Source organism: Haliotis asinina, chromosome 16, assembly GCF_037392515.1.
Source record: "Haliotis asinina isolate JCU_RB_2024 chromosome 16, JCU_Hal_asi_v2, whole genome shotgun sequence".
NCBI lineage: Eukaryota > Metazoa > Mollusca > Gastropoda > Lepetellida > Haliotidae > Haliotis > Haliotis asinina.
The window spans coordinates 3,853,360-3,867,469 of NC_090295.1; the positions used below are offsets into that span (position 1 = coordinate 3,853,360).

The 14,110-nt window shown below is 40.1% G+C and overlaps 1 protein-coding gene across 1 annotated transcript in view; it reads left to right on the forward strand.

The window, feature by feature from the left end:
* Window positions 1–13,003, forward strand: part of LOC137268939 (uncharacterized) — a 39,052-nt gene extending 26,049 nt beyond the window's left edge. Inside the window, exons 4-5 of the mRNA XM_067803562.1 lie at window positions 5,994–6,022; window positions 12,491–13,003. Of these exons, the coding sequence (XP_067659663.1) occupies window positions 5,994–6,022; window positions 12,491–12,712 (251 nt within the window). The 3' untranslated portion in view covers window positions 12,713–13,003. The remainder of the gene's footprint in view (window positions 1–5,993; window positions 6,023–12,490) is intronic.
* The last annotated feature ends 1,107 nt before the right edge of the window (window positions 13,004–14,110 follow it).

The following is a 14,110-nucleotide window of genomic DNA, read 5'->3' on the forward strand; positions in this document are numbered from 1 at the left end:
CGATTATATTTGTTCCACTAAGTGCGTATGTATCAGTCAGCAGGATTGTGAAGAGGTAGAAAACGAACTATAAAGACACTGGAGTTTTTTTTCCAATATGATTGGTTGAAATATGTTATGAAACAGAATCGGAGCTTGGACTATACTGACAGTTCTGTTAGTGAATAGATTTATTGATCAGTATTTTCAGTATTCTCAATCCGAAATTTAAACAAATTTGGCTTCGCGAAATGAATACCACAATTATCGGTAATAAGTTTTATCACATAACAGGTATCTCCAAGAACATAAAGAACATATATATAAGGTATCCGTTAGATTATTGGATAAATATATCAAAATAATATACAAGGTCAGTTAAGAACCATTTCTGTCGACCTTTCCTATCAGGGTAAAATTGATTAAAGGAGATTTCTAAATATACTGATGATATTGCAATTGTCTAAATGAGACCAAGCCACTTATATTTACACATACAGCCAGTCAAACATTCACAGCCACGTCATTTAGTATGACCAGTCAGTCTAGTGGACTAGTCTCACAGACTAGAGTAGTTTCCCTTTCTTCACGGGCAGTAACTCTTTCTGGCGGATCGGTGGCTTGCTGCAAAGGACAAGTAGTATATGTAGCCGTGAGTGAGTGAGTTTGTTTCACGCCATTATGAGCAAAATTCCAAGTATAAGGCTGCAATCTGTACACACACGAGTGTGTGATCAAGACAATCCAGTGATCAGCAACATGAGCATCGAGCTGCGAGTCTGGCCACCCGATTCCGTCAACAGCACATGTCTTCAGTGCTCAACCCATAATATTCGAAAGAGGCGACTTACTCAGACTTACTTAGTCTCAGTGTTATTCGTTACATTCCTCCATTGAGTCTAACAAACCCTAGTAGAAAGTCGCGTCAGGTAAACTTTGAGCGACCTATGACCGTCCAATCAATAGCGAGACGGTTAAACAGATATAACCAATCAGACAACGGCTACTACCTAGGGATCGGAGGGCCTTACACAGACACAGACCTGTCCACAAACTAAAATCGGCATACACAGTTATTTGACCTGCAGTATATACGCTTTGGGGTTCTGTTGATATGGTCACCATTAGCTACTATTTCCGCAAGATGACATACTTGAATATTGCCAAAAACACAATGTTCAGAGACTGTTTGCTCACCTTTGTCCTGGTTGTAACGTGGGCCGTGTGCATCACCCGGAAGGGATCGTACGCTAAACAGTATTCCGAATCGTTCGGGTACGAACCTATTCGAGACAAAGAGTTCAAAAGGTATCTGTGAATGTTCACTTTCGCGATTTCATAAGCTGTGTTCTGATTGGTCAATCTCAAAGGTTACCTGACGCGACTTCCCATAAGGTTTTGTTGGACTCTGTAGAGTACTGTGGCTACGTTTATTTAGACTGCGACTTACTGGTTAGGCTCGCTGACGTGTTTGGTACATAGAGTCGATATCGTATCCCAACTGTGTCCATTGATGTTCATATTGTCAGTCAGTAGATTGTCTGGTCCCTGCATCTAAGAAAGCCATAAAGTGGTCTCTTTAAGTTATCGAAAGCATGGGATTATTGCAAATTTCAAATATTTATTGATATATTTCCGCATTCACTTAACTACATTCGCCAAGTAGTGTTTTAAAACTGGGGGGGGGGGGTAACGTAACAAAAGATTACGTTAAATGTTCTTTTATTCAGACGACAATTGTCCGCAAGTGCCCGAATACACATGGTTCGAGTGTCAAATGTCAAATCTCTTCAGGTGCTTTGAAGTGCCAATCTGGCTGACGTCATCAAAGAGGCATGTGCGTCAGCATGTGTATATAATTGATCAAGTTAACCGGACGCCTCTCTATCCGTGCAATTTCCGAGTGTAACCAAAACGTCCGGATAAACGGGGTTCGACTTTACATTTTTGAAGCTACTTAATGGCTGTAATCATTGAAAGCTTCAAACATCATCTTTGTGCATTAAACTTACAACATCCCTCAACAACCCTACTCGGTCGTGTACACAAACACAAATCTTTCATACATGAAGGATTGCAAGATGAGCAATATTGAATCTTCTGAATTCAAATCATGATTCTCAACCATCCTAGTTTATTTTTAAATCGACAAATGCATGGCAGATCTGGTTGAGAGCTCGATTTTGTCGCTGAAACAGCTGATGGATCCTTCTACACATACAGCACGGAGATGAGGAGTTTTTGGTCTTTTATATCATTGATTTTAGTGATAAGTGGTTATATAGTTATAGAGTTGTGTCACTGGCAATCTCGTTCGTAGGTTTGTTTAGCCTGTTGCCATGGGGACGAGTGTTTGGCTTGTAGTCTCGTGTTGGCCCACCACTCGGGGGGAAGTGTTTGGATTGAGAATCACGAGAGATAAACCCTTATGGTGCATTGTCTAGATTAGCTAAAACATTTCAGAGTAATGTTTATATGTTGAAGGGGTTGTACTGTATGAGAAAGCATGAGTAAGTGTGGACATTAGAACTAGTTTATAACGTTTTCAGTCCATTCTTTCAGTCTGGATTAGGTGCATATATGTTGACGCCTTCCTGATTCATACAATGCATTCATAGATAGTTTAACGAATTTCTGCATCACGAGATGTTCATTAAGTAACTTATAATAAAGTGACTATAATTCAGCCAAACAAACATATAGCATGCAGAATAAATGTTGTAGCATGTACTAGGGCTGCTAAATCTAACGCTTATCGTCCAAACTGAAGCACTAGACAAACACAAAGACAAATATTTTAGTCAGTTTGTCCTTATGGTGATAACATAGAGCAAGACCCTTGAATGGGAGGAATATACTATTCTCTATCTCTGTAGATAATATCAAAATTTTCTTGTTAACTTTAGTGAAAGTGTAATGCGTCCTCTGATATTTAGTTTAGTGAGTGAGTTTAATTTTACATCGCTTTCAACAAGATTCTGGCAATATCACGTCGGGGTCACCAGAAATGGGCTTCACACACTGTATCTATGTGGGGAATCGAACCTGGATCTTCGGCGTGACGAGCAAACCCTTATTCAATAAGCTAACCCTGTTGAAAAGTGGCAGTAAAAAAAGCAGTTTCGCAGGGATTTAATTCTAGCATGTTTAACAATTCGACTATTGCTGGTCACATTTTCAATACTCCTACGTGTACAACATGTCTCCCGCTGATATAGCTGAAACGTTGCTAGAAGCAACTCATACTCATTCACACACAAAGGTGACATTAATTGCTCTCCTTGAAGCAATATTTTAACACATACACAGATTAGAAACATTCTTACATACAACTGATTGACTATCATATTGAATAAATGTTGACAAACTTGATCTTATTGAATTTTTATACACGATAAACTGTCCCAGATATTGTATACATCAACGTTTAATCAGCATGTTAAGAACGCATTCAATAATTCAAGCGTACAGTTGTTAGTACTAAGAACTTAAGATCACTTGAACAATCATAAGTGCCTCTACTTACTTCTCAAATTCGTCATCGTCGGTCTTGCACACAACCACTCTAACCACTATAAAGACTGGGTTTTGTTTGTTTATCAACTGAATTCACATCGTGTCCGTATCGTTGGCATTGTTTTCGCTTAAGGAAAGCATAGTGGCTACCAGAGCCACATTTACTAACTGATCCCGTTCCCGTTTTTCAAGCTTCGTAAGTCAATGTTGAAATAAGGGTCGGTAGGATAGCCTGGTAGTGAAAGTGTTCGCTCGTCACGCCAAAGACCCGGGTTCAATTTCCCTCATGGGTACAATGTGTAAAGCTCATTTATGGCGTCCACCGCCTTAAAATGGCTGGAATATTACTCACTGCTTTGGAAGTATGGGAATCGCAAGTTGTCTTAACGTTATTAACGGTTTTTGGAACAAGTCGCTTTTTTGGAGAAGAGGTGAACAGGTTAGAGTATTGTGTGACGCTCTAGACGAAGGGAAAGGTCAGTATTTAAACAAGGGGGACACCTCTGATATTCGCACATGATTTTACTCTAGAAAGCAATATGTACTGTACACATTTTGATTGTTTGGGGTTTAAGAAAAGGTCTTGCAGACTTCCAAAGATATGTTAGGGTTGACGTAGCCAACGGAGTGCTGGCCTGCTTCAGGACAAGCCGGGAGTCGTCCTAATTCGCCTCGCATTAGGAAATATCTCATCACTTATACTAAGAGTAAGTCCTCCAATAAAATTGAATTTAAGTGTCTAATTGTCTTGGATCGATGGAACATTTTGCTTGAGATGAAAGAAATAAATAGCAATGGTCATCTGTGTAAATATCATCAGGGACGAAGAGATGGCTGCCAAAGACTCTCAGCTCAGCTGTTGACATTGTTAAAACGTCCACGAGGTGAAAACAACAGAACTAAAACAGTTTACTAATATATATAATCTTTTCTCCATCCATTATTCAATGTGTAAACATTGTTCTCAGCAAAATGTTTATTTGTCATGACGAAAACAACCAGATATTAATTACATGCATATTCGTACAAATAAGGATTTATTTATTAATGCCTTTCATTTCAATTATTAATTTAAGGTGGATCACATTTGGTTGTAGGTTTTGGCACTGTAACATTCGGAAGGGATAATGTCAAATATTCTTTTCTGGATGTAAATGTTTTGACAAAGGATACTTGATCATTACTTGATATTGTAGAATATCCACATGAACATTCTGATTCATATCAGAACAACTAGATCTGGCCCGACGTAGCACATTGAGAGGGTCTGTGTGAAAGATTTGATTTTAATTGGGTTTGGTTACTCACCTCCAACACAGCATACATGTGTGCTCTCACTCGCACGTACATACGCATGCGCACAAAACATGAGTTATATCCCCCAAACATACACATCCTTGTAAATAATTGCTTAAATTTAATTGCATTATTCCTTCAAAAATGAGTGCGTGAGTTTCCGTGGTAATCCCGTCTTAAAATTCGGAGGAGAAATATGTCTTCATTAGCTCGGGTCCTTGCTTAAGATTAGCTTGAGTTTTGTTCCTGTTTTCATCACTTGGTATCATTCGATTATTCACCAAGCATCACACAAACTTGAATACTGCTCAGTGCGGCGTTACCAAATATTCATTCACTGAACAAATGCCCGCTTTCAAACCATGTAAACCTTATCATCGTCGTGAACGACCACAATGTTATCGCAACTTTTATCGTTCATTGTTTATCACATCGCTCCAGCGTTTCTTCACACCTTTTCATCTCATTACTCTGTTGATCCATCGCCTCTCTCCATGCTTCAATTTGACCACGTCATCAAGCCTTACCATCCTTCTATCTGATCAGCCATCGAGGACTACCATCTTTCCATCTGATCACGTCATCGAGCCGTACCATCCATACATCTGTTCAATCCCATCGAGCCTTACCATCCTTCCATCTAATCGAACCTTAACCTCGTTCCATCTGATCGTTCGATCGAGCGTTAACTTCGCTACTCCTATTCCGATCACGTGGCATCGGTAGCCCTAGGAGGATCCGGTGGGAATATAAGATTCATAACCGAAGGGTTTACTCAAGCAGATACATGGTCTGAGTGTGTAATATAATCTTTAGACTTTGAGCCCGAATCAGGCCGAAAAGCCAGTGTAGATGTATACACTCAGTGTGAGTGGGTGAGTGAGTTTAGTTTTACGTCGCACTTAGCAATATTCCAGCTATATGGCGACGGTCTGTAAATAATCGAGTGTGGACCAGACAATCCAGTGATCAACAACATGAGCATCGATCTGCGCAATTGGGAACCGATGACATGTGTCAACGAAGTCAGCTAGTCTGACCACCCGATCCCGTTAGTCGCCTCTTACGACAAGCATAGTCACCTTTTATGGCAAGCATGGGTTGCTGAAGGCCTATTCTACCCCGGGACCTTCACGGGTCTATATACTCAGCATTGTTAGTAAATCGCCGTACTTCTAATATTGATCATTGTCTCATTGCAGCTCCTCGGTCGACTCCGAAACCGCGACCAGTAAGTATTTATATCATTTTATCATTTTTATGCATAAAAAGCCCATCAAACATATGGCATAACCACTCGGTATGAAAAGGGTTTCCAGAACTCCTATCTTGTATACTTGAAGGTAGGTACAGATTATCCTGAGTGTCTTCCTGCAGTGTTCTTGTACATAATAATATGGACTTCATAGCACAGGGGTTCGAAAGCCTGCTTGGACGATAATTGTGTGAAAACCAATTTTAGAACTTTTATAGTTTTGTATTGTTTATATATGTCATGATTTACATATGTTCCAAATTTGAACGAAATTGGTGAAGAAAATTTTAGAAACTTCTACCTCGATCTACACTCATTGCAGAAAATACATTGGATAGTAGAGGAAGAATTTTCTAAAATATTCCATCTGGTCATCGATTTTGTTCAAACACACGTTAATCATGACACATGAAAACAATATACGACTGCAAAATTTTACATTAAAAAAAATAATTATCGTCTGAACAAATTCGAACCCCTGTGCTTCATGGTGTTCTGCTCAATTTAATGCGGAAGAATTAATATTGTTTCGCACCCCAATTCTCACACCCATCCCCGTACCTACACCCAAACCCACCCCCACACCCACAACAATCCCTACACCCATACCCACGCCCACGCCCACGCCCACGCCCACGCCCACGCCCACGCCCACGCCCACGCCCACGCCCACGCCCACGCCCATACAATGTTCCCGGCACTCTATACTTGTTACATATGCGTATCAGTGAGGCTTTCGTGGTTGTCTCGCGTCAGATAGTCCAGGCATCTGATAGAAAAAGGTGACATGAATTATCACACAAATGAATAGGCACCGAAAAGTGTATGACAGACACGTGACACGTGTACGACAAGTGTTATTCCACGTGAATGGCAAGCGAATAACACGTGTACAAGTTTATGACATGTGAATGATAAGTGTGACAACTGTATGACACTTGTGTGACAAGTGTATGTGAATGAAAATTGTGAGACGTGTACAAGTGTGACAAGTTCATGACACATCTATGTAAGTGTATGACACAACACGACAGGTGTATGACAAGTTAATAACACGTATTTGACAAGTGTATGACCTTTGTATGACCTGGATTGCACGACAACTGCATGGTTTAAGGCAATCTTGCATGGTGTAAGACCACCAACATGTACATCTTGCATTGCACTGTTATCGCAAGGTTCAACAATACATTGCCACAATGTTGCTTCCGTTCATGGCCATCGATCGCATGTTTCAGCGGCGTCTTTCAGTATGAGGTTATTTCATCAATAATCAATAACATATGTACCACAGACAAAACAGGACCAGGTTTGCACGACCCGACCTGTAAGACACATACTGATCCGGATTCTCCGTGCAAAGGAAATAATTCTGTTTGCCTTTACAATGTCGATACCAGGTGATAGCCGTATACCATTGTTGGTGAAGATAAATGCTCTTTAGAAGGATAACCTTCCACCTAACATGCACATCCATACAAACGGAGGTATTTTGTTAGGCTTATGAAACGTACTTCAGAACAGCTGTCTTAAAGATTAGCAGTATATACTGTTTATCTTCACAGAAGATTCTATAGCCATAGAATCAACAATTCGGATCTGCTATCAAATTTAATCATGGCATTGCGTCGGAGTTTTCAACACCACTTTGAGACATAACATACTTCTTGATTCAAGGGACCTTTGTTAATACACGTGCTGAACATAGACTAGTGTCAGGTTATATTTGGGAGAGTTGTCTGAAAGTTCCTCATTAGAGGCATCAAGGTACAATTTGGGTAAGGCCTAGATTTTCGGTGTTTTCATCGTCATTAGTGCCATACATTAACATTAACACTATCTTGGCGATATGATAGCTTCGAACACATAGGCGGAGGCGGTTGTGGCTTGCTGTTGAGCCATGCAAATAGTAGGAAAATTGAATTGCACATCTTTCAAACATAGTACTCAACGTCGTACCAGGTACACTGGCACTAGCTGACGTCTTTACGTTCTTGCAGATAATGTTAGCATCAGTTACAGAAATTTGATTGGTGATTGTAAGGTGCATTCATGTAGCAATCGGCACCATTTCGTAAACAGTTGTTGATGTCGATGAACAGTTGGAATTTTCAGCACATCCATTTCATACATTTGGATTCTCCATTAGTTCAAAACAGGTTCATGAAACATAATGTACAATAGTGTCTGTGAAGAATGAACGGGAGTCACTGAAGTTTCCGGTACAGAATCGTTCATGCACACATATCTCGCACCAAATACTATGGCTTTCTCGAGATCCATACGCCCCAACACCAGGTGGTCATAGGTGTAAACACCAGATGAAGGTGAACTCACAATCGCTTAGAAAAGGCGTTCGAAAGACATATAGGTGTATAGACCCTACCCTAATACTATGTAAAAGGAAAGGGGTGTAACGAAGAAACCACCCCTTCCTCGACCAAAGTTACATGTCACCGTGTAAAATATTTTTAAGGCCCCGTCGAGGCCAACGGATCGAAATCGAGATGATTACCAAAAACTGGTCACAATCGGATCATTATTTCAAAAGTTACACGCCACGAATACCGCATTCAGCAGTATTACACCTGTACGATGAGGTCTGCAAGCCCAGTTATTAACACTATGAGATATTATGACTAACTGTGTTGGCCATAAAGGAGCATATCCTGCCCCACCGGTGGCACCGTCACTACCACAGCAAGGTCTAGTCAGTTGTTCAAGTCATGGAATGTATGGTTCAAATCAAAAGTAAGGAATTGCAGATGAATATTTTGAAATTTCTTCCATGTCTACCATAAATTTTTTGAAAGCTTTACTGAAGCTTTGGATTTTGTATTCTTGATCGACCAACTTAGTAGACAACTCATCAGAAAAGTATCGTGGATGTGTTCAAACAGTATGCCCAATATAACATCTATATACATATATATATATATATATATATATATATACATACATGGGATCAGACAAATTATGTTTGTTGGTAGGCCAGGCGCGAAGTCATGCGTCGGCGTTGCCTTGAGTTGTCATGCATGTCGTCGGTCATGTCCTCTGGGTTTCCTTCCCGAAAAACACCTCTTCTACCACGCAGTACCATGTAATATTCATTATATTCCATTGTTACTGGGATGGAGGTCTCGTGAACTTGTGTTGCAGGTTTTGTAGGGTTATCTAGTCGTCATGGCGAAGGTTCGTAACCCGAACACACGGAGAAGACCAGTCATCAGATATACTCTATTCCATGTGTTCAATGTGCCTTTAAACCCTGAAGATCCGGGTTAGAATAGGTCTGTATCAACCCAGGCTTATCGTAAGAGGCAACTAAAGGGATCGGGTGGTCGGGCTCCGTGAATTGGTTGACACGTCATCTTGTCCCAACTGCTTAGATCGATGTTGCTGCTGTTGATCATTAAATTGTCTGGTCCAGACTGGATTATGTACAGAACGCCGACATATTTGGAATGTTGCTGAGTGCGGAGTTAAACAACAAACAAACACTGACGAATGTGCCTTTAATTAATTGTGTCTGCGAATAGTCAGGGAGCTTAGGGCTATTGTCTTTCATTTGACATACAACATGATTACGTACAGCTTATCACAAAAATGTTCTTATATCAGGGTGGCGGCCAATTTGGTTTTTGGTCCAGTATGGCTGCCACAGGTTGCGGCCATCTTGGCGCCCGTCAGAAATCAACTTGGTATGTCTTAAGCTACCTCTGTGCCAAATTAGGTGCTTTTGGAAGAATCGGAACCAAAATACCCCTATGCCACCAGACTAGAATAACCGGTACATATTACATCAGTTATCCTACCATATACATTCTAATGCTGTTTAACTGAGTGTAGCAGTATTTCGGGGTATATCAAGACGTGTTATTTTAAAATAGAGCCAGTGATACTGGATGTTCTTTTAGATTCTCGTGACTCCAAAACCTGTTAGATCCAGGTTGAAGTGTGAGATGATCCGCTAAAGGAACTTATAAAGGGTTCTGGTGTATTTACGTTAACATAACAAAGGATCCCGGTGTTTTTAAGTTAACATTATAATTGTCCAGGCGTATTTAAATTAACATTACAAAGGATCCTTGTATGGCATATGGAGTCAACATGAGACGGATCCTGGTATATGAGACATTCCGACAGCTAACTGTTATCAAATGAGTGGTAAAAGTGAAGGTTCGTACCTTCAAGACTGTCTACGTCAATTTAAAATGGACATTACGATCTGTCAGTGGCGACGTCACGACTGTCTACGTCAGGATATGGACATTACGATCTGTCAGTGGCGACGTCACGACTGTCTACATCAATATGTGGACATTACGATCTGTCAGTGGCGACGTCACGACTGTCTACGTCAGGATATGGACATTACGATCTGTCAGTGGTGACGTCATGACTATCTACATCAATATGTGGACATTACGATCTGTAAATGGCGACGTCACGACTAAGTCAATTTGTGGACAATACGATCTGTCAATGGCAACGTCATGACTATCTACATCAATATGTGGACATTACGATCTGTAAATGGCGACGTCACGACTGTCTAAGTCAATTTGTGGACATTACGATCCGTCATGGCGTCGCCATGACTGTCCACGTCAAGACCATCTTTAGTATCCAAGGTATAAGCACCGATAAATCGCCACTAAGGTACAATATCGGAACGAAATCCCGGGGGGTTAAAGAGAATGCGTCAAGGTATTAACACTATGAGTCATCAGCATGAACAGTTCGATACACTGTTTGTCAGATTATAGACATGATGATGAGATATCAGTGTCAATCGTAGTGTTACTATCGGGTTACAACCTAGAACATAGAACGCGACTGATACCAAAGAAAGGCTGAATCCGATACACACGTTTTTACTGTTGTCTTTACCAATATAACACATTTTCTGCTACACGTGGAGTATGGTAAATACTTACATTCCTTTACAAACTCAAAGTATACATATCCCACGGTCATTTGTCGATTTCCAATACAAAGGTTGACAAAAGTAATGTAACGGTCGTTCTGAATGTTATCAACCCGCTATTAACGTCAATTACGTCCTGTTCCAACGTCATTGTGGGCGCCGTATTTGTCCACGTCCATATATGACCACACCGGGATAGGAATACATGACTTTGTCAACGCCCTGCTATCAGCGGTTTGTCATCCTTCGGGCTGTAAAGGAATTGTCCGTTCGTCCAGATAAATAATTTCTTTGATCAGTCCTGCATGTTAGGCAAGAGCGTCCCAGCTGTTGTATTGTATAGTGTATAGTGTTGTATACTGTACCAAATGGGATATTGTGAGAGGACGGCACACCATGACACACAACCAGGTGAGAGCTGCTTGTACGAAGTATATTGTCAAGGTGACAAAGACTCTCAGTTCAATCTGATTGTCTTGCGCGGTAGATAAATGTCGTTCAGTGTACATGTGGTTTGTTAATATCTCCCTTGGGCTGGTGAGTTTATCGATGTTTTGTTCAGCTTTGTTCCTGGTGCTACGGATAATGACAATGACACAGTTCACTGACACGGTATATAGAAGACATTCTCAAGGAAAAGCGTTGTTTGTGTTAATCCCAAGAAACGTCTTTATGTGTGAGATGTTCCCATGGAACGCCGTTGTGTATGATAGTCGCTGGGAACACAGTACTTGTACGGTATTCCCAAGGAAGACCGTTGTTTGTGAGCTATTCCCCAGCAAGATGTAACATTATGAAGCTATACTAATGTAAACAGTTGTTTGTCTTATCAAACTGGGGTTATATCTGTATGTTTGCGTACATGCGTACGTGCGTGCGTGCGTGGAATGTCAAAGCATGAGAGGAGTTGTGAAATTGAGTTGCGTTATAATAACAATAACCTAAGAAATATTGTCGAATGACCTACACCTCGTCTGGTGTTGTGGTTTTATGCGCTAGCTAACCAGGCTCGGGGATCGCGTTCGATTCCCCAGAAGGATGCTATATGTGCTGCTAAGTGCGGTGTAATACTGCTGCTGTAAAGAACATCACAACACTCACTGATTAACTTACTCATTCATCAGTTCATCAGTCAGTGGTGTCACCCGTCATGATATTGATGGAATGTTGCTAAAACGGCGTAAAACCATACTCACTCACTCACCGTAGTTTGTTAGTTGTCCGCCATGTCCACCAAAGGTTTTTGCATTACCGTAAAATATTATAATAGTTCAGTCTGACTGACTTTAATTAACCAATCTCATTCAAGTATTTACTCAAAGCATGGTAGAATAATCAATAAAGAGACTTGTTGACACAGGTCACTAACCGCGACAACCTTGATATAAATCAATGCAAAGCAAAATATATTGATATCAAAATCAAAAACATTCATCCAGATCTCTTCAAATATCCTTCAGTTCTATTATTGATCTTCTTTGTACGTGACATCATTGGTTGTTTTGTGCTTTCAGCAACCAAAGCGTGACAGCAATGCCGTGATGTGGGAGGGCCTCTTAAAGGGGTTCGCCTGTGCTGGGGGCCTGATCTTAGTCGTCGCGGTAGTGATGCAACTGCCTTGCTGCAAAAACTGGGTGAACAAGAAAGAATCGGAAGTCTTCAAGTGGCAGAACGAAATGAGAAGTCGAAACCGACCGAACACGGAACCAGTGACTGTGATTGGTCAGCAATACTGAACATTCGGATCCACTCGTACTATTCCGAGATATTCTTTCGTCACGGAAATACACGAAAGTATTTTTTCCAGGTTGCTTTCAACCATGGTTGACATTATCGATGATGTATACTGGAAAAGTATCATTTAGAAAACATTTCTTTTGAAGAATGTATAATTAGACATACGCTAACACTGGTCAATCACTGGTCAGTGGGTTCAATCATGTAATTTTGGATGTGGATGCTACAACATCAGACGGAAGTTCAAGAGTGTTGACGAATGCACAGTAGCAAATATCGACAATTATTAAGAATGTGTAAAATAAATTACGGAAATGTACGAGTGATCACGGGTGTTCAGTGCGATGATCATTCGGAACACCTCATTGTGACAAACTGCTTGTAAGAATATAGCTTCTCTAGACCATATAACGCAAGCAAACTCTACTGGCACAAATCTAGACAAGAGTATTTGCATTATTTTGGTGAAACAAAGCACTCTGAAAAAGATGAGGTGTTTCGAAGTTTAAGGTATATATTGCATCACAATTATTTCATAGACCAGGTTTCAAAATCAACGAAACTAAGTCATGCACCTATATTGAAAGGATTCTCAAAATATGTTCGGCAAATGATACTGTTTAACACATGTATGGTATTCCATTTAAGGAACGCCGGAAAATTCAAGCGTTCCTTTAATATTTTTGTATAGCTTTGAATGGCGTTGTGATGGAAATCTGAGAATGAATAAGGGAACACTCCCTTGAAGGGGTGTTCCATTATTTATTTTCCTCAGTATAATCACAACGTTCATACTAAAACCATTTGTGAACGTTATAGAATTATGCAGGTTTCATTCATTTTTATAAGAATATTATACAGTTATTATTCGATGTCGTTTGACAAATATGTGATGAAATGAAAGGAAACATCTTCTTGGTTAAACAGGAAACTAGTATTTGTCTGTACTGGAATAGGTTAAAAATTACACAGTTATACTGGAATATTTGTATAAGTCAGTCTGTTACAAGAAGACAGTTTTAAATAGTCAGTCACTATATATATACTGAAGTATGAAGTGCTTTAACATTGCATCCGTGTTTGGTATGACATCGATATCTCAAATACTAGTGTAGAAGACTGAAAATAGCGCTTGGCATAAGAAATTCCGTTTCATTAGATCTTAGATCATAGACGTTGTGTGAAAATAGCGATGCTAATTAGCACGATGATACGTTTTGGTGAGGAATACGAACAAAGATTCACGGCTGCCTTTAAACAAATAAGAAAACTGCTGAAACATGGTTTGGCATAGGTGTAATCAACTTGTTGATGTTTGTTATGCATATTCTTTTCATATTGTAAATGTTCTTTTACATGTTGCGTTTATCTCATGTTTTGTCTGTTTGAGGTGGCAC